This window comes from Seriola lalandi, unplaced genomic scaffold (assembly GCF_002814215.2).
Source record: "Seriola lalandi dorsalis isolate HSWRI2012SDOR001 ecotype SW California unplaced genomic scaffold, Sedor1 jcf7180002054281, whole genome shotgun sequence".
Classification (NCBI taxonomy): Eukaryota; Metazoa; Chordata; class Actinopteri; order Carangiformes; family Carangidae; genus Seriola; species Seriola lalandi.
In genome coordinates this window covers 522059-543730 of record NW_019524834.1, presented here as the reverse complement: position 1 = coordinate 543730, position 21672 = coordinate 522059, and the positions used below count along the sequence as shown (strand labels likewise).

At 40.9% G+C, this 21672-nt stretch overlaps 1 protein-coding gene across 2 annotated transcripts in view; it reads right to left on the bottom strand.

Annotated features, from left to right (window-relative positions):
• Positions 1 to 8029: 8029 nt before the first annotated feature.
• dscamb (Down syndrome cell adhesion molecule b) overlaps positions 8030 to 21672 on the bottom strand; it is a 114853-nt gene continuing 101210 nt past the window's right edge. Inside the window, exons 25-33 of one of the 2 annotated variants that reach the window (XM_087173783.1) lie at positions 20575 to 20763; positions 19978 to 20268; positions 18055 to 18231; positions 17513 to 17543; positions 17152 to 17267; positions 16813 to 16977; positions 14761 to 14961; positions 13995 to 14297; positions 8030 to 9438 (exon numbers count right to left, since the gene is read on the bottom strand). In XM_087173783.1, the coding sequence (XP_087029909.1) occupies positions 8882 to 9438; positions 13995 to 14297; positions 14761 to 14961; positions 16813 to 16977; positions 17152 to 17267; positions 17513 to 17543; positions 18055 to 18231; positions 19978 to 20268; positions 20575 to 20763 (2030 nt within the window). In that variant the 3' untranslated portion in view covers positions 8030 to 8881. The remainder of the gene's footprint in view (positions 9439 to 13994; positions 14298 to 14760; positions 14962 to 16812; positions 16978 to 17151; positions 17268 to 17512; positions 17544 to 18054; positions 18232 to 19977; positions 20269 to 20574; positions 20764 to 21672) is intronic. The other variant, XM_087173784.1, reaches the window with a different exon arrangement.

The following is a 21672-nucleotide window of genomic DNA, read 5'->3' as shown; positions in this document are numbered from 1 at the left end:
GTGACATCATCTACAGAGACACGATTCATGTGCAACATATAAATATATTCATCATGTTTTATAATGTAATATGATAAGTAGTAAGTGGCAGCATTATGATATACTGTATGTATAACCAGAGCCAATGGGCCTCCCCATTAATCTTATTTACATAATTTAATATTTTACAATCAGTGTTTACTGCATTAATACTTTACAGCTGTGACTCTATTCACTGTTTGCAACTTTTTTTCATCCCTTTGCATGAGATGATGTTTTTCAGCGCCAACCACAGCATTGTTGGCATGGTTACAGTTTCAGTATAGACGTGCTGGTGTTAACTCAATACAGGCTAGATCATGCAATTCTTTTTATCACTTTCACCAGTGACAGGGATAAACCAAACCAATGCTTCAAACTGGAACACTTTTGTTAGAGTAAATTTTGGTTGAAGTAGCAGCTCAGTTACTCGGTGGCATGTTGCTGTGTTTGAGGCCTCACCACCCATCCATACATGGACAGCATGTAAACCAAGCCACAGACTATATGCAGTATTCTTGAACAAATACCCCTGTAAATAAACAGTATGCAGTCCAGTAATTTAAACAAATTATTAGTCAAACGATTAAACATGTTTACAGAGGCATTACTGGGCCAGAATAATCTAGGTTAAATTAATGAAGTGAGCCCTGCAGCAGTTGCTTATATTTTTCTCTGTTGTCTTAGCTAGCTAGTGAGCTAATAATAGCTAACCCTGCAAATGGCTCATGGCATTTTCATCAGTTAAGACATCTTTAGCTTCAGGGTGAAGGTAACGTTCAGAAGCAGCTGATGACCACTGACCCATGGCTTTAAGCGTAGATACAGGGGTGACAGTTGCTGCAGATGTAGCTGCTCCAGTGCATAATGAGTGAGCAGTCTAAAGTCTCTGAGCCAACAGGACTGGCAGATGATACAGAGGAGGGGTGGGGGGTGGGGGGGTGAAACAAAGATCATTTCACTTGTTCCTCCTCCTCAGTAGCTCATGCAAGCACAGGGATGTCATTTCTGAGAACAAATACAGATCAAAATTATTTAATGTCCGTTGTCAGATTCTGGGTGCTCCAGGAAGATGTTGAAATAGTGTGAACATAAACATCAATGCTGCAGGACGATAGGTCAAAGGATCCTGAGGTAGAAGAAAACACTAAGAAACCCACGGAAACCATGACACTGCTTCAGTGTCTGTTCATTTCGTGAAAGATCACTGCTGTCCAGAAACATATCACTCTTTCAATGTCTTCCTTTTTTTTCTGCCATCTCACTCTCACATTGTGCTTAGTGGAATATATTTTCTCAGTTTCATATTTGAACACTGTCCTAGAAACCTTACCCCCTGGCAGTACTGCTGCTCTACTAACCTTGTGATTGTGAAGTAACCCCAGAAACCAGGTGCTATTTTTACCTGCCGTTCTCCCTCTCTAATGAGACCTCACATTCACTGCTGCAAATCCTTCCTCGAAGGATTTATCTAAATGATATATTTTCATGAGACTATAAACTATCCTTTGTAATGTACTATAATCTTCCACCTAAGCTTTTTATCTCTCTTTTATCTCAGCTGCATTATGAATGAAAAATATCTTACAGAACAAATTATTGTGATAGAAGAAGAAGATAGAGGATTGCACAAGCCCTCGAAGGAGGTTAATCAGACTCTATTTTGTTTGGGTGCTGTGGTTGTGAGGGGGTCCAATTTCTGGCTAAGTCACCGTGGGGTGCTTGTATCAAAGCTATGTACTGTAATAATATATACTGTATATGTAACTGTTTCCAGGGCTTGTCAGGTCCACTCACATCCTACATTTAGCTTTATATAGACCCAAGACCTGTGGCAACAACTCACATAGCAAGCAAAAAGACATAGTCGTCGCATATAGAAAAGAAAAAGCATCACAAAGGTCAGAGGAAAATGGTCAGATTGGTTCAGGCCAGCAGACAGAAAAGTGCTCAGATAACAGCTCAGTATGACATTTCTGACTACACAACCTTTCAAACCTCAAAGCAGATGGGTTCAACTTGCACAGATCCCAACCCTACAGAGCACCTAGGGCTAAAAAAAACTACAGGAACTGTGTGATGCTGTTGCAGCCACTGTGGACCAAAACCCCTCAGGATTACATCCAACATATTGCTGAATATATTTTCAAAGAAGACAATCCGGATGCAAAACCGGGTCCTCCAAATTATACAATATTGTCAGACAATATAGCCATATATTTGAAGGAGCAATGCAGTTTGAGGACTTTGCAATATAATCTTATAATAATGTCCTGTTTTTCCTCCATCACTGGTTAGAAAATAAAATACACAATCACAGTAGAACTCAAAAAGTAGGGAGATTTCTGGCTACTTAGCACAAATAGCTGGGAATGACAAGACACTCTGCCTTAAAGACTTCAAAATTAAACATCAGGTAAAACTGCATTCTTCTCCGTTGTTTTTACGGAAGTAAAATTCTCCCTTTATTGGGGAAATCATTAGAAAGACTGCATCAGCATTATAGATTAACATAACAGGTACAACTATCTGGGTGTAATACTGTATTTTGATAGGTTAAAGCAAACAACAAAGATATAAGTCAGAGCTATTTGACTAAAGTACTATGGGAACTGCTCCTGCTAATTATGTCAGATGGCATGAAAAAGTAACCCTCCCAATAGGTTTTGGGTGGTTGACATTTTCTGGGTCCAAGTCCTGGGTTTATTTTTGATGTCCGCTATTTCTGGAAGGATTATGTTTATATTTATGTGCTTTATGTAATTATGTCATCATTGCTGCATGACTTCTGTTGTATTATATGTTCTGTTTCTTAAGGGAAGGTACAGTGAAGTAATGTTGTGTTATCTTACTCACTGGCTTTAGCAGATGAGGAGAGTCTCCAGACAAGTCAGACACATAATAAGCACAGAAGCAGATCAGCGAGCAGACAACACGCAATCCATCATTGTTGAATGACGAAATATGATGCAATACTCTAAAAGATTTACTGCAATCTGGTTTGCCAGTGTTACAGTCCTGCTGAAAAGTCCAAAATAACAACAGGTCAGGTGACTTAAGCTATGAGATACCAGCTACAGTGGATGCTCTCTGATAAGTCGCTGTGTTGACAGCTGGAGTCCAAATCCGATCAGTTATGTGAGCAAAACATAAAGTGAGGCAGTTGGTGGAAGCTTATCTAGAGAACATTACAATACCGGGAGTGAACACAGCAGCTCCAGTGAGATTCAAACCCCTGACACTGGTCGTATTAGCGCTCTGCTCCACACACAGCTTTATTAAAGATCAAAAGCTAACGCCTCTTTATGTAGCACACTGCAATATTCTTCTGTGATACAATGCATTCAACAGACTCCTGGTCTGAGTCCGACTATCTATTACCAATTACAAGTATAATTAACAGCCCCCTTAGACATCAGCCTTTCTTAATAAGACTCTCTATCATTTAATTGTGGTCATTAACATGGGACACACGAAGAAGAAGATTCGCCTGTCAGGCAAATGTACATCTGTCCTTCAGACATTTGAACATTTAAGTTGCAATGTCTTACACTGCAGTCACTTCTGTCAATAATGAAAAGTTATATTTGATTACTTTGGTTGTGCATAATGAATTTGACTCTTCAATTACTTTAAAATTAATCGAATTATTTATCCTTGTGCCTGCCTTAGTGGGATAAATATTTTAATTGAAATATCTCCACTTATTTTGTTGTTTATTATCTGTGTTTTTCTGTACATCAGGATATATGTATCCTACTAGAAAATGCAGTAGCAGACAGGGAACTCAGAGAAATCATTAGTTAAAAATTAAAAGTAATTATTTTATCTTAACTGACTTGGAAGGGAAGCTCTGAGAAAAACAGACATTTTAAGAAGTGCACTACAGCTATGAATTTGTTTTCTGGACCATCACTCTCAAATTAAACTTCTGCAGCATGTATCAACATTTGTAAATACTATGATATAGTCATTAGACATAACTCAAAACCAAGCATAAATCCATGTGGTGCGAACGTGTCTGTTTGCCCTTGCTGACAAAAGAAACTCAAGGGAAACAATTTTCTAGTCAGAAACATCCTGTGCTCTTCAAGTCCGATACTGAGGACAAGGACGGGCGAGCTGCCGGATCAATACAGTGATCTGAGATGGAAAGAGAGAGAGAGGGAAGAGAGGGAGGTCAAAACAGGGTAGAGGAGAAAAATAATGGGTCCGAAAGAGAGATAAACATGGTAAAGCTCAATGTCAAGGAAACGAAGGAGAACAGTTCTTGTGAGGCCACAGAGAGGGAAGTCAGGGTGTGACTGATTAGGGGAGTGTAGTGTGAACTCAGGGGGAAAGTCCTTCCGTTTTGTGCTTTCTAAATTGCCCCCCTGTCTCCTGCCAACTCTTCAGGCGCCTCATTATGAAACACAGTTGGGAGGACACTGGTCTATTCCTAACCTGCCTTTGCTAACTGACAGTGCTTGTCATGGCATGGTGTCCTTGGTGCATAGTTAAAACTAAAATCCTAATAAAAAATCTTCACTATCTCAGACAAGGACTACTTCCGGGGGTACTTGTTCCCCAGGGGGCTGCTTCTGGAGCTTGACTGATTTGAAAAAATAGAAATGACCATCTTCTTTAAAAAATATATCCACATATTGAATCCGCTGTAGCACAGAAAACCTAGGAATTTTGGAAAAAGATCATAAAAACCATTTATAAAAGAAGAAAGCAATTAGCTAAAAGTAATAGATAAATGAGGGAATGAATTAACAGTTGAATATTAATTATGTGGGACGAAAGGTTGGATAGCTGAAAGTTAATCTTATTTTAGCTAGATGTTAAACAGATGGAAAACAGAATTTATTAGCGAAAAGGTTTAGTGTACATGCAGGCAGTATGAACTGCCTGCATGTACACTAAACCTATTGGTTAATAGCTGAAATAAGGTTATTTGTCTAAAATTAATGGATAAACAGTTTAAGCTGTTAAAAGTATTGGGTAAATTAAAAAGCTGAAAGTAGCGGATACATGGCTGAAGAAAGTAAAATGGTTGAAATAGTTAGGTAACAATTATGGAAAAATGGATGACACAGACAGAAAGTAACAGATAAATGGTTAAACATCCGGTTTCAGTGGTAGATAGCACTTGTGCAAATATTACCAAGCCAACCTAAACATAACAGTTCAGCTGTATGAGAACTTACTTTAATGATATCCATCAATAGTATTAGAACATCTACCTTAAAATCAACTCAAATTAACACATTTTCAGTGTGATGGGTGGTGTGGCTGAAGGCGTACTTGAGTTCATCTGACAGGGCTTTGGGGGTGCATCAGACAAAGGAGGTTGGGGACCACTTTACAATCTTATTAGACTTGAAAACTCCTCTTCCCCTGAACCAGAGTTTCCCTCTCTGGCTGCTGAGCGCTGTGGGAGGTGTGATAATGGCCTGCAGCCAGGAGGCGAGTCTCACACGAACACTCCAGTCCTGTTCCTTCCTAATGTATGAGGGCAGCTGCAGAGTCATAAAGTATGCTCAGTGTGCAGGTGGGCCATCCATCTTGATTATGCTACCACACACACCAGTGAGGGGAGTGTACAGATTTAATAAGAAACTTCAGTTATTGTCATTCAATTATAGTTCACTGACAGTAAAGTTTATCCATTTTCTTGGAATCACTTTTTAGTACCTGCATGAAGTTTTCCCGGTGGATCAGCCGGCTGACATCAGACATGTATTCAATCATTCAGCAGATGATTTCTGGACACGCCATCTATAGAACGGGATAAAACAACAACAACAGATTAGGTTTTTTTTATTTTTTCTGCTGAGCAACAGAAATACTTAATTATGCATCAGTGGAACTGATTTCCCTGAAGGTTACTATAGTATGTGAGTGTATCTATATACATACGTAACTGTGTGCATGCAATCTTTTCCCTGCCACTGCTGTCTCATCCACATTCTCCAGGGCTGTGGCGATCAGCGTGACAGTGTAAACCTGATCTAGGCCCCAGTGTCAGCGCTGGCATGAATAATTCAACGTGTTCAGGGTGGTGTGCTCCTGCAAATGGCAGACACACACAGGAACAGACTGCTGGGTTGTCCTTGATGTCTCTCTCCAGGTTGTCACAAATAGTTTTGGTGCTGAACCATCCCTTTCCACCTTCTCAGAGACCGAAAGCTTACTCCTCATTAGCAGCAAATGAACTCAATTCAGTGACTGAACAGCGCCATCTGTTGATCAGCTACAGCCGCATCAATACAAACTTCTTCTAATGCCTTGTTTGTACCATTTCAAGGTTTTACTAAACTTTTACATGCTTCCTGCTGGTGTGTGGACACAGCCAGGAGAAGTGGAGAAAAATCTTCTCTTTCTAACTCATACACATGAATAATTCTGCTCAGTCAACATGACAGGTTTGTTTTATTGCGGTGCAATTTTTTGTGTATTTGTGCTTGAGCTTTGTTTGTGTAGTACACTGATATGAAAATATTTCCTTTACTTACTGTCAGTCGCTTTACAGTGAAAGGAATAAAAATCTTCAAAATGATCCCTTCAAACAAGTCATCTTTAAAGCTTATTCCCAAATCCAGTTTTGTTTATTTGTTATTTTTAAACAGGCTTTAAAGCCAAGTTTGTTTTTTGTAAATAAAACACTATTGTTAAAATTGTAGCATTACAAGCAAAATCTTTGGGTTGAAAATGTATATCTAAAAGATATATGTAAACAGAAGTAGATTTATTTTATCCCTAAATTACATATATTCTCTCAGTAATTAAGCTTTAATACTTTACAATTTAGAATTATATGTCCACAGAATTGGAAGACTCCTGAGAGACAGACTTTAAACAGAAGGGAAAGGCAGCGAAACTGTGACTTTCAGTCCCTCATCTCCAAAACACTGGAAGCTGAACTTCTCATGATGCAGCTCAATGGCTTCTTTCATTAGACCTTTCCTGCCTGATAAATGCCTTTTGAACTCAGTGCCCCTAGTTTGCAGTGATGAGTCCAAGCCCAAGAATTGTAAATTTATGATTTAAAATCAATGGTGACACTTTCCATATTCCATCAATAGATTTGTCTAAGTAGAATAAGGCCATAAATTACCCTTTATGACACTTATGATGCTTAATCAATGACTTTTTTCAAGTGCTACATTTAGTTGTGGGACCTCAGGTAATTAATATATTGGATTGCCACTGTTGACCTTTTAGTGGTTTGACCCTTTGACCACATAATCTTCAGGTAAGAGGGTCAACAGTGTCTGACAGGTCACAGTAGGGAGCATTTCTGGGCACAGTGTTAATATGTGAAAATTGATTCACGACTTTAGTGTAGTTGTTCCTCAGGTCAATCAGTGTAGTGAAGATTGTGTGATACAAAAAGTGAAGTGAAGGGGAAACAGTGAGTTTAATGAAAATGTAAAAGAAAATTGATGTACTTTGACCCAAAGTACTGCAAAAATAAAAGGTCTAATCCTCAATTGATGATTAAAGGGCTGGAATTCAATCAAAAATATATTCTGCAACACAAAATCTTTATATTTCTAGCCTTTTCTATGCTATTTCCTTGTGAAATATTAGAGGTGAGACCTCTAAAAATTATTTCTCACACCTGACATACACCCCATTAAACCAGTGATATTGGGTAAAAGCTTTGTTTTCAGGGGACACAAGCCAAAAATGTTGGGAACCACAGACCTTACATTAAAATCAGGTACTTTAAACATAATTTGATGCTAACCAGAAGCCAGTTTTTAGCAAGAGCTTTGGGGGCGACTTCTATAGAACTGTGAATAATCAGTTTTAGATTTGAGGACGGTCCATTTCAAATCTTACCGACCAAAGCTACTGTCTTTCTCTGTAAATGACGGGTCTGAACAGAAAGTATAAGATGGATGTAGGTTAAAAAAACAGCACAAAGTAGAGGACAAAAGAAAGGATGGAGAAGGAAGAGAGAAACAGACAAGAACAAAGAGGGACGTTCATCTTGACACATATGAATCAAAGTCAGATGTGTGCAAACATGACTAAGGACTTTATTAACCAAATCATTTTCCCCGTAATATCCACAAATAAAAGTGATCTCTTTATATATATTCACATTGTATAATTTCATAGTGTGACAAAAAATTCTCTTTTTTTTTTGGATTTCCAGCCATTCCTATTAATTGTCATTTGATCAGTCGCCATGCAGTCATCAGAAAGGTTGAAAAACATTACGATTGGTCAGCATTGGCGGCCGTGTCTGGCATCACTCTTCTTCTCCTCTATTGGCTCTTCATAGTGCTAAAAACCCCCTTGGTTACCCAATCACAGATTTCATCACACTGCGACAATAAAATAAAAATAAATTAAGAAAGCAATGTTTTTCTGCAGAGTGCTCCAGAGTCCTCCTCCCTTTCCCTTCTTGTTTTTTTTTTTTTTAGAATATTTTCTGTTTTTATATAATAATAATAGTAATAATAATAATGACTATAATTGTCCTTGATATAAATTCAATAGTATTTTTTCTCTTTCTCAAATTTTAAATAAATCATTTTGGCAATCCTCATATGTTGTCACTTCAGAATAAAAGAATACTCAAGTAGAAAATAAAAACTGTGAGAGAAAATTCATCAGAAGAGGAGCGAGGTGTGAGAGAATGAAAAGTGTGAAAGCAACAGAGAAGAGCGACAGAGGAAAGAAAGAAAAGAGTGAAAGAAAGAAAGACAGACTCAAAGAAAAGCATCCACTTCAGACGCATGTCAGAAACGGCTCTATATACAACAATTTCTGTTGTGGAAAACTGTCCATCCTGTGCCTGTCGTCTGTCTCTTGTCCTTCTTCCTCCAGTGTGTCTGCAGTAGTCCTGTTGTGTGTCCCAGTGTTATACCAGAGTGTAAGACTTGGCATAGGGGTTGTTGCTCTGTTTCAGGTGTCCTCTGGAGTCCAGCAGTGACTCCTGAGAAGTGCTGAGCTTGGCAGCCTGTGCTTGGGCAAGGTCTCCTGAGGAGGGGACCTCTGCCCGGACCTCACCCCGGGCCTCTCCCCTCTCCCGGACATCCCTGTGGGGGAGGGTGGAGGCAGTTCCTGGTTGCCACTGCTGCACCTCCCTAGGCGAGGGCACTTCCATGGGGGTGGGCTCCATGGGAGGTGGCCTCTTCAGGGTACGGCTTCTCTGGGGTTCCAGGCAGGTTTGGCCCATGGCTCCTCCTCCTCCTCCTCCTCCTGCTCCCCTTGTTTCCCCTGTAGCACCAGCACCAGCACCAACTCCACTTGCTCCTGCTCCTCCTCCTCCTACTCCTCCACCACCACCTCCTCCCCCTCCACTGCTGCTGCTGCCACTGCTGCTGCTGACTCCTCCACCTCGGGCTGCCAGTGGCACACCACGGTTCAACAGGAAGTCCATACGGAGGTAAGGCGGCAAATGGACCAGCTCTCCCCCTGGGAGGGAAGACACAGGAGAGAAGCAGGTGACAATTAAGGTTTAGTTGAATTACATTGTATCTCCATACATGTTGTTGGAAAGACACTCAAATGCCCTGTGAAGCTGAGAGGAATAGGTCATCATTTTCTTTGGGTTCATCACTATACGTGTCTCCGTTAACATTAAACATAGTCATTTGATCCATTGTTGATATAAAAAATATTGATTAGTGCAGCTTTAATTTATGGTCAGCTGCATTTTAAGAGTGCATTATTTCTTAAAAACAAGGACTAATGCTGTGGCTTTCCCGTCTGAATGAAAATTGTTAGTTCACAGTGACATTTGAAGAATTATCTGAAGATATACAGTATATTATCTGAAATCCTGTAAAATAATAACCTTTACAATAAATAACACACAAACAACATATACTTTGACTGTAAAACATATCTTGCATGACAAGACATTGAAAATAATGCAAATGGGTTCAAATGATGATGATATTCACTATATAGTCTCCAACCTGTCCCCGGGGACAGTGTAGCAGTTCCCTGGGATCGCCACTGTACATGCTCTCAAGAGGTCAAAGTTCTGACTTGTCTCCACAGACTCCATCATTCCTCCTCCTCTGTTTAAATTAACTGCATAGAGAGCTAAAAATCCATATTTAACTCACATTTGCATTGCTGCATTTGCTCACCTCAGGCCCTTCTGGGATTATGACTAACATAACTATTATTTTATGTAATACCAATCTTCTCCAAGTGTGAATCTATTTGAATTAATAGCTGCTGCTGGGAAAAAATGTGCAGAACATAATGTAATAGGAAGCTGAATATTACAATGTTATCTTTGCTATCATTGTCAGGGCCTGATGCAATGATTTGATTTACTTTTTCTTACTGGGATGAAGCTGAATGATGGACAATGTCTTCACTACACCAGCCTGTTCTGAATAAACTACATAAATTAGTTCTTGCATTTGGCAATTCTTAAACCCTCTCTCTAAACTCTGAGAAGAAGAGGTGAAAACAGCACAGCGGTTAATACTTTGAGTGATAAACCAGGATTAAAAGCTGCCTCTTCAATCTTTTAGTAATTGTCTGAGGTGTTAGATAAGAGGGAGAGACTCGGGTTGCCAGATCCAGTAGGCTGCACTGGAGTCTGTATTGTTTAGTGAATGCTGAACATTCATCGTCACATTCATCTCTCAGAGGGCCAGAGATCAACAGTCGTTTACAGGTGTACGATTCATTGCTAAAATCACCTTTCAACACATGTTCTCTCCCCCACACGTGCCGACACACTCACATGTACACAGCCAACACGTGCACAAGTATATACTGTATGTAGACACACACACACACACACACACACACACACACACACACACACACACACACTTACTTTCACAAACAGCCACTCAGAGTTAATGTCAGTAAAGACAAGGCTGTTTCTGCAGATTCTGTCCACTGTGTGACCTTACAGAATGGATTTCTGGGTTCATGGGGAGAATGAATAATTTACTGTGTTTTATAATAAGCCCTATTAGTGCCAGCAAAGATGATGAATGGCTAGGAGTGTTAATTGAATTAAATATAGATTTAAGTGGTTCTGTGGGAGCTCATTAGAAATGTAGTTTGAAAATTCATCAGCCTGTAAATTGCAGATCGTACAGTAATGGGACCAGAATACAACAGCAACTCTGCCAAGCCATTAATCTGTGTAACTGTCTGTTGCATCTTCAACACAGTCCACACTGTTGTGAACAGTGATGTTTTAATATTTTCGGATTGCATATTGTGTATGTCACTCAGACACACACACACACACACACACACACACACACACACACACACACACACACACAACCTATTATTTATTTACAGGCCTTTTATAAGCCAACTGCTGCCTGTAGCTCTGTAATTACCAGCACCAATGTAAAGGTTTACATGTTAATATGTGCTGAGGAACACACTGCAATGGGAGATGGGGCCCAATAGATTTGCTTTTATAGGGCACCTACGAAGAAAAGCCCAAATAAATAAAGTGTTACTCTCTAAACAGCTCTGTTAGGTGAGGCAGGTCACATGAAATGATATGAGAGGGTGAAAGGAGAGAGAGAGAGATGAGTGAGAAGCTGTCCGTCCGCCTTCAACCTTTGCGATGGGCCGGTGAGGTCAGCTCAGGTCAGTCAGATGTAATAGAGACAGAGATGGGGTTGAAGCTGGGTCATTCACCAGCTGTCAGTCAAAGTGGCCCCTGCACTGGGTCTGAGTTTCAACGGACTGATACTGTAATACGCTCTACTTAGAATTTACAAGTTTGGAGAGAAGTTTATTACTAAATATTACAAAGGTGAAAAGCGATTTATTGATCAATAGTCATAACTCTGTTGTGGCACTGTACGGAAAACGCAGAGGGTACTCCCATTGTCCACATATTTTTTTAACTTTTGGTCTGGGAATGCTGCCAGATATTTTCTTCAGGACTTGGTTGGACTCCAAATTCATGCTAATGTTGTAAACAGGCAACTGTATGATGACACATAAAAACTTCATAAGGTGATATGTCAGTGTTGTGTTAACAATGCCGTTAATGCTGCTTTAATGCTACATACTGTGACAGTGCCCTGACCTGGTCCACCTCACTGATGCTCTTGTGAATGGAGGTGAATCCCTGCAGCTTGCTTCCAATGCCTTTGGGAAGCTTTCCTATGTGGCACACCAATGTCCATGGTTTTGAAATGAGTTGTTCAACCATCACATAAGGGTGTAATATTTATGTTTCCTCATACTTTTGGCCATGTAGTCTGTAGTGTATAGAGTGTAACAGTCAACCTTTTCATATGTGGAAACAAAGTCTGATAATAAGGATGAATATTGGTTAGAGCAGCAATTTATAACAGCTTATTATCCTTTAAGCCCTTAAGATCCTGTGATTTAAATAAATCCAGCTGTTCCTCGTTGTGTCTGAGTACTTACTAATTGCAAGACTTGCTGCAGGTTTGTGTAACTGTATGCCTCTCAGAAAGCCTTGTGCTTATCATTTCACAGTCCATTGACTGTAGAGTCAGCTGAAATATACAACGTTTGACACACAAAAAAGCTGAAAACGCTAATACTCTAATGAAAATATATCATACACTTGACTTGGTCTCAGTCAATGATGATATAAGAAATGTACTTCCAATTTTCTTGCTTAAACCACACTTTTTATGTGAGTGCGTAATATTTGTTTTGCACAATGTCAAAACACAACTCTTTACAAATAGTCAACAACCTACCAGGAAACTGTAGAGGCAATGCAATTGTAACAGACACCATACCAGTCTCACACTCAGTAATGCCTGAAAGGCTAAGAGGCTGGTATTACACTGAACCGTCTCCACTGTGGCAGTAAAGTGTTGTTTTGTACTGAGTGACAATAGCTTCAGGTTGGGTTTACAGATAGCCTTTAGTTGCCCTCTCTCCTTGGTGAACTGGTGATATGAGTCTGCTGTCCTGTGCACAAACGTTCAAAACGTAATGAGGCCCGAAACTTAAGAAGCCGATCTGATTTCCTCAACTGCTGTCTGGTCAAATGGAGGATCCTGGGACAGCGTGCGTGCACGTGCACACACGCACACGCACACGCACACACACACACACACACAGACCTACATTTCTGGTGCTAGGACAGGACACCTCCAACAACGCTCATTATCAGTGGCCCCAGACACAGTATTACATGGCAGGAGATGGGGTGATGGGTGTGGTGTGTACATGTGTCAGGGAGAAGGGTGTCTTTTTAAATGAGTGTGCTTCTGCGTGTGGTCAGCAGAAAGTCGGCATGCTCTGTCAGGCCTCGTAATTGATCTGCGGGGCTGCTCGGCGGAGCAAAGGGTCAAGTAAGGTAAGACTACAACCTGAGAGGAGAGAGCACAGCACAGCAAGTTTCCTCAAACTGCAGATGTAATCTATGAGCCTCCATGTAGTGTGTAAAAAATGACATAACTTACCAGCGAAAAAGTTTTCTGTATTCTTACAATAAAAGGCGTCCCTGTGGTCGTATTAGAGAAACTGCATCTCTTAATCCTTGTTCCTGATGTGTGAGGGGCTTGTTTAGTGTGTTAAGGCTCTAAAGGTTGGAGAAAAACTTGGAGCAAGTCCCACTGAAGGCCGATAAAAAAAGCTGTAAACACTTCTACAGAGTCTAATGTACTATATAATGATCTAATGAGACTATACTGCGTGTAGCAGCAGTCTGAAGGTTATCAGGAGGCACCCCAGGCCTGAAAGATGATCAAAGTTGAACTTGACCAACCATCAACAATGTCATTTTTGGGAGTTAATTGAGGGGCTTTTACAGACAACAAACTGATAAAAAGTGACACCATCTAGTTTCATACAAACTGAGTGACATATTGAAAAAAGAAAACAAATGATGAAATGATGTTGACCCTAAACTAGAAGCTACAGAAGATTTAGTTTTGTGATGGGAAGTTAGGGATGAGGTCTTGAATGTTTGCAGGTAAAACACAAGATTGAATGTGTTGTGCATATAATTTATGTAGTAAACTGCACTTTCTCACCAGGTCTGTGTGCCTTGGGCACGGCCATGTTCATGACCCGGCTGACATCCTGAGGTTTGGGCGGTGAAGCGGTAAAGCGGCAGATGCCCGACTCAGACGGCGTGCTGGAAGTCAGGCTGTCGGTGTAGTCGTTGGTCCCTGCTGTCATCTGCTCGGATGAGGTGTCAGAGATGAAGCACTCAGTGATGGTGAACTTGGCGTGGCGGAGCTGCTCTTCCATCTTTGCGTGCTCATAGGCTCTGGCCAGCTCCTCGTAGGTGGAGGACGCACTCTCTGTTGATACCATGCTGCTCCGTGCCCGATCTGATGATTACAAGTTACACAGTGTGAGAAATAGGTTTTATTGTTGTTGTGGAAATACTGCATAAAGTGCAGCACTAGACGTTTTGAAGTGCCGGAAAAATTTGGTTTTATTTACTATGTAGTGTTGTTCAGTAGTTTTTCGGGGTGTTTTCATTTTATTTAATACAGTACAGTGATCGATATGGTGCAGGTTTAAGTTGGATTCACATCCTGGAAGCTTCAGCCAAGGTTACGCCCCAAAGTTGCACTTTCAAATTAAAAAACTTCAGCCAAAAATGTGTTGGACTGTATAAAATCCAATTCGCAAGTCATGTAGCCTTCACACTTGACAATCTCACAAAGGCGACATGATTTCTGTCACATTCCTCCCCAACAACTTTCTAAACTAATTTAAAAAGAGGCTGTGAGTCCATGTTGTTGCTGGTTAGGTGTGATGCTCACCCTCCTCCCCGCTCTACTCTACCTGTATCCTGTGAGGGGCTGACGCTGTAGCTGTCGCTCTCCTTGTCCACAGATCCAGTGGCGCGTGGTGTGGGGAGTCTCCAGTCAGTGGTCAGGGTGTGTGACGAGCTGGTGGGGTGTGGCCGGTTCAGGGTCCACTGGCTGGCGTAGCGGCTCCGTGCTGCGGCAGGACCAGCTTTGGCAGTGCGTCTGGCAGTGGGATCTAGTGAGGAGAGAGGGGGTAAGTTGTTTGTGAAGAGAGGAAATAAACAGAACATCTATTTTTGCTTCATCAGTTTGAGTCAAAACCATGCGACACAACATTAAAAAGCACTTGATAAATTTTTACATTTGTAAAATTCAGATAGATCTAAATATTTAGATCTGAACTCATTCAAGTCGGAGAGCTTCTATTCTGTGAATAAATAAACATTATTAGCTTGAATAAAACAGTAAATCTGTATTTCATTCACAAGCATACATCAGTGTTTAATGAAGGCGTCAATGTGTATATGGAATTGGATAACATAATATAAATTGCATTCTTTCAAATTTGTCTGTTATGAGAACTGTGTAAGTCTCTCTCGAGAATATATCACTTCCAAATTACTCTGTCATAATTCAATGTCAACATTGTACAGAATAGAAAATGAAGTCTTTAGTGATGGCATCAAACAAACAAACAAATTCGAACCCACAGGGACAACTTTGCCTCCAGCAACTGTGATCTAATTTTTTGATAGACACGGACCAATTTAGGAACTTCCTCATTCTCTGGTTTAAGTTAACTGTTGACTTTATTTTGGATCATCCATACACAGTGAGAAAAAGATGGCACTGCTAACAGCTGTTGATTTGGCTCATCAATGACCCAAAACTACATGATCTGTAGGAGAAGAAAGGGACAAAGTCTGTGATTCCAGCTGTGTTGTGGTACAACTCTCCTACTTTTACCCTCTCTGTGAACACTGAACATTATCATCTTGCCGCTCTATGCAGTAACATTATCATCAATCTCAAACTCCAACTGTCTCTACACAGACATATAAATGGTATCATATTCAGCCTGACCCAGACAGGCTGCTGCTGTATGCACCGCTGGGCCAAATCAGAACGAGACCCTTTAGAAACAGCCTGGATTAGATCTGTACAGAGAAGAATAGTGCTGGTAATTGTAGTAGGTCAGACAGTAATTCCATCAGCAGGGATGGAGGGATGAAATGATGGAGGTGTTTGGCCAACAGCAGGGAGAAAAAAAAGGGCTGAGTCAGCAAATCGAGTCCATGCCCCACTGGCCAGGTTAAATGAACCAATCACATGACTGCCTGCTTGTGTGTAAATGCATGCCTGTGTGTGTGTGTGTGTGATTGTGATGTGTAGTGAGGCGTGTGTCTGTGTTTGTGTATGCAAGGTGTGTTAGGACTAGTGTGTGATTGTTCTGTGCATTTCATGATCCTGTATATATTATATTATATTAGACTGTGCTGTGTGTCTGTGGCACATATACCCCGACCTGTTATCCAATATTTACACAAAAATCAGCCTGCACAAAAAGGATTTCAGTGATTTTCACAAATCTGAGTGTACAGTACGTGTCCAAGTCGGCATGTGTGCACTAAGGCCCAACTGGCCAGTTGGAGCAGGGCAATCAGGTGAGGACATGTCAAGAAGAGGCAGGGAGATCACTACTCTTCATCAGTTCTGCTTCAGTGGAGCCAGAAGCCCAGAGGTTGCTCCGCAGTGCAGCTGCTGGGTCTTTGTAATCTCACTTCTGGAAGGCGGCTCACATACTGTGTGATGGCAGTCTATGGTTAAGCTAAGACAAGGTGGAAAGGCCATTTGCCTTGCATGTAATTCAGATAAATGTCCAATGGAATGCTATTACTATACTATTTTATGGTGGATGACAGTCATCCATGAGAATATAACTACGCAGACTCATGCAAGATTCATGACTGCAGAGTAACTGAACAAAAACAAAACACGGGTTCAACAGTATGGTATTATTAGTAACATCGAACTAGCAGTATGTTAGCAATATTAGTAGTGAAGGAAATAAATGTTGAGCACTGACGGTGGTGGGACTCACTGGTTCCAGGCCTGGCATCGGACACGTCCACCAGTGGCCCAGTGGCCTGGGACAGAGACTGGTAGTGGACTGTGTGGGTCACTGTGGAGGATTTTTGCTTATTTGTCTCCCCAAAGTCATTGTCTGTCAACAGCACGGTGGACCTGTCATCTGTGAGACAGAAAAGTAGGAAAGCAGAAAGAAGCAGGAAAACGTAAGTCAGGAAAAGATGGAAGGGAAGAAACAACAAAAGAAACTAGATTGAAAAAAAAACAATTATTTCAGCCATAAGCACTAATGCATATGGTGAACAATAAGCACAAGAACTCATTTTGAGTATCTCACCGATTGTCTCCATGGTGTCCCTCTCCTCGATGAGTAGCTGGGCTCTGGGGATGTCGATGTGCATTCTCAACGTCTGCTGCTGCTTGTTCACTGTGTCTGGCGTCCGTGTGTTCTTACTGAGGGGATTAATGAGAAAAATTCATTACTTTTCAGCTGCGTGATTTTGCATTGTGTCGCAGAAATGCTAATTCAATTCCATTTAAGTTGATAAGGAGCTGTAAGTAGGCAAGAGGGACAGCATATCCTGTGTGCAATATATTTGATTTTTACTGATAGGTGCTGTAACTCTGGGCTACATTGTGATTTATGTGCGCTGCTTAAAGGAAAGCAGCAAGCATAAATTAAAATTAAGCATACATACCTCATCAGCATTTCTGCCAGGCTTTTGGCATCTGTGAAGTCAGCAAAGATGTAGTTAATACCATAATAGTACTGTCCTGGTTCATAAGTTGCAGCAGTGGAACTACAGTACAATCACTGACAACTCCGCTTAGAAAAAGGCAGTGAAAGCATGTTGAGTGTTAGAAATGTGAACTTCGAGGTGTTTGACCCAAGGACACAAACTGAAGTTTCTTAAATTCAAAAGCAACGTTTAACCTCAGATTTGGTTTAACATAGTTAAACATGAACATCAAAAGATTTAAATTACATGACACACTCACTGTATTGCTTTTCTTTTGCATGTGTGCATGTGGGTGTGTTGGGAGGCATGTTTGCACACTAGGCTTATAGACTGAATGTGTGTAGGTGTGTTACAATGTGTGCATACAGTATGTATTCATCCTTAATAATATGTACAAAATACATGAAAACCAGATATGGCTGAACCTCTGGATCATTTTTTTAATCAGATGAAGTTAGTTTGGTCTTCAATAGACCCAGTATGTACAAAATAAAACTCACCTCTGAGTCTCTTGAGCCTCTGCTCCCTCCGTCTCCTCTTTAGCACCATAAGCATAATAAAGACCAATACGGCTACCACGAGAATAGAGGTGATGGTCACCACCATCTTCAGACCTCCACTGCCTGACATGTTGTCTGAAATGGGGTCTCCTGTTTTCAGCAGAGGAGGGATGGTACCTTGAAGGGAATAAACACGTTCAGACATTTGCTGTATGACGAATGAATGATCAGACACCAAGGAGCCTCATCTGAATATTCATCTGAAGTGTTGCTACTTGACTCTCCCTTTAGTCTTTGTCTAATTGCTAGATGAGGTATGACATCTTCTTTTCTTTGTAATGTTTATGTGAAACATTTGTTCAGAGCCACACTACTCTGCTCATTTTTCAAATAATACTGTGCCACACCATGTTGAAAAACAAGGTTTTCTTCAAGTAAAGGGTGGAAGAAAAATATTTTTTATGCAAGACGGTCAAAGATTATGGGGATGGAAAATGTTTAGCAGTTAAACTTTGAATACATATATTTTCTACATGCATGCTTTTTATGTGCAGACTTCTCTGCAATTCTTGTAAACTGAAAACATTTCCAATTGATTCTAACTATTTCAAGAGCAATTCTGATGGTTGAGAACACATTAGAGAGAGCAGGCAGGAGTTTAGGTCCTTTATTACATATATACAGTTTATGTGTGTGTGTGTGTGTGTGTGTGTGTGTGTGTGTGTGTGTGAGTGTGAGTGTGTGTGTGTGTGTGTGTGAACAGGGTCACAGCAGTCCTGAGTACACACTGGGTGGATCGCAGAGGGGGCCAACACATGCCACATAGACAGATAAACACACAAACCCAACTCTGCTTTGTGGATTATAATGTTGTCAAGAGGAATAGATTCTGTAACTGCTTTGAAATTTGGGGAAGTTCCCTGATGCCTGCCCTTTCCTTAAATTCACCGTTAAATGTGTTTTTCTCCTTGGTCAGATTAGAAAAAGCCTGTAGATGATCGAGGTTGGGGCACCAGGTTTGTTGGAGACTGAATATTTGCTGTTAGTCTCCTGGGCTACCGCTCTGCAGCTGAGCTGAGCTATAGAACCACTGTCAAACTGACAATAGCATAGCACGCACAAACACACACACACACACACGCACACACACACACACACGCACACACACGCATGCACGCACACGCACATGCAAAAGCACATCCACTCACATAACACCCTGACAGGCAGCTTACACGTCTCAGCAAAACCCCTTCAAAGAAAATTAATGAATAGTCTGGAGTGCACCACAGAGCTCTCACCACGTCCTATCCTTCTTTAGAGCTTATACATTTCCTTTGTGTATGACTGACACGAGCTGTAGCCTGTGGCAGATAAAGCTACAACACGGCCTGTGGAGAATCTGAAGACCGTCCCAGTTTTCATACTCAACTCAGGATACCTGTCAATTTGTTCAAAGGCTGACAAAAAGGCTGGCAAAACAGTATGATTCACAAATTATCTTAAAGCACATACTGTACTGTAGGCAGAAATGTGGAATGGTGTTTGATGCTGAAACACTGTAGTACCAAACAGTTGCAGTAGAGGGTGCAAAATTATTATACTTTTGATGTAATGATGCTATTCTTAATAGCAACAGGGAAACTTTCTTTTACTAAGATCTGATATCAAAGAACATAAAAAGAAGAAGAAACAAGGCTGGCCTCCAAACCCTTGTCACTGGTCTTTACACTTATGTCCTATTCCATGTTATGTTATCTGTAAACTAAATACACTGACATGTTTGGCTACATTTTCAGTTTGGAGGTTTGTCTTATTACATAATCAATGTCAGTATTACTCACTACTGATTTTGCTATTCTATCCTGATCCCTTGATCCTCGATATCTTTGCAACTCTGAGGCAAACTGTTTAATCCAAACTCACTTCCGTCAGCATTGAGAGTAGCAAAGGTGATCCTCTTTTCTGCTGAGCCAGCGCTGTTGGTGACCTTCATCTGCAGTTCGTACCAGGTCGCCTCCTGCAAGTCGTACAGGATGTAGCTCTTGGTCAGCGATGTGCGCTGGGCTGTGGTCCAGGTGGCCGAGTCCACTGCTCTGTACTCCAGTATGAAGGAGGTGATTGGACAGCCGCCGTTGTTCCAGCCAACCAGGTTGAGCCTGGCTCTTGTGGAGTTGATGCTGGTGAAGAGTTCATGTTCTTTGGCAAACTGGGGTTCTGAGGAGAAGGTAGACAGAGGAATAAAGCTAGAAACTCAGCGAAATGTCACAGTTTTGGCACAAACTTTCAAAGTCAGCCAACATGATCATCTTTACAGTTCAACGCAAGTAAAATGATTGTGAATTGAAATTTGACCCAAATTTTTTCTATATTTTGAGTGTTTTAGAGTTTCGGGGGTATGAGTTTTTCGGATCAATGGAAATTAAATTGTGTAAAAAAAAAACTGTAATATAGGTATGGGAACATGACTTTATTGTAAGACTCAGAACTCACAATGTAGTTCTTTAATGTGACACTCCTTACCTTTCCCATGGGTCTTAGCTTCAATTATCTCACTGATGCGCCCTGGCCCCACTGCATTCTGGGCCGTCAGAGTGAATTTGTACCAGGTACCGCACTTCAGGTTCTCCAGACGGTATGAACGCTCACTAGGGCTGATAGGGAAACTGCCCCACTGCTCACTGTTGTCTTCTGAGTACTGCAGGATGTAACCTGGGAGGAGAAGAGTGAGGAAGGAGAGAAGAATTGATTCTGACGTCTAAATAAAGCAAAGTGGTAATTATGAGGGGAATTTATTTAATCTGACTTGGAGCTGAATAATAGGAAAGCACAACATAGACTTCTCTCATCACCTTAACTGCATTAATCAAGGTAATGATGCCTAAATGTTTATTGAACAATTTGGTTTATTCTTGCACAAGCCTTTCATAAAACTTTAGCTGAACAGTAGATATCTATCACATGGAAATCTTTCAAAATCTTTTACAGCTGCTAACAGGATTACAGTCTTTAGTTTTAATTAGTAAGTAAGCAACACTTTGAAAGTTGGTGGTACTAAATGAAAAGCCAGAGATGATTAACATCATTAACATCATTAAGGTTCATCCTCTGGGCACCATGAGTGTTTGTGCTGAATTTCATGGCAGTTAATCCGATAGTTATCCGGACAAAAGTGTTGGGGTGACAGTCTGAGGACGGACACACAGACCGACCAACATTGCCATTCCCAAAGCACGCCGCAAGCCTGGCTAAAAATATACAACTGTGAGCTGAGGTGTCTGTGCATTTTGGTGATGGATGACTCTGTGAGCAGGAGAGCAAAACAAATATCACAGAGAAGCTATCATGGACAGCTTTTATAGTGACTACAACTCTGAAGACAGGAGCTCCATGATTAGAAGCAATGATAAATCACCACAAATAGTCTCACTGTGATTGTGCTTTCTTTAAGATGGAGCGCTTTAATCTTCCACTTAAACAGACCTAATCTTCCCTGCTGCTTTTTAATCTACCCTTCAGGACTCGGGTATTCAGCCTTACCAGCAGATAATGAGAAACAGGAACAAGAACAGGGATGTTGGACCAGAGTGAAGGAGGGTGTGACATTGGTTATCACAGGTA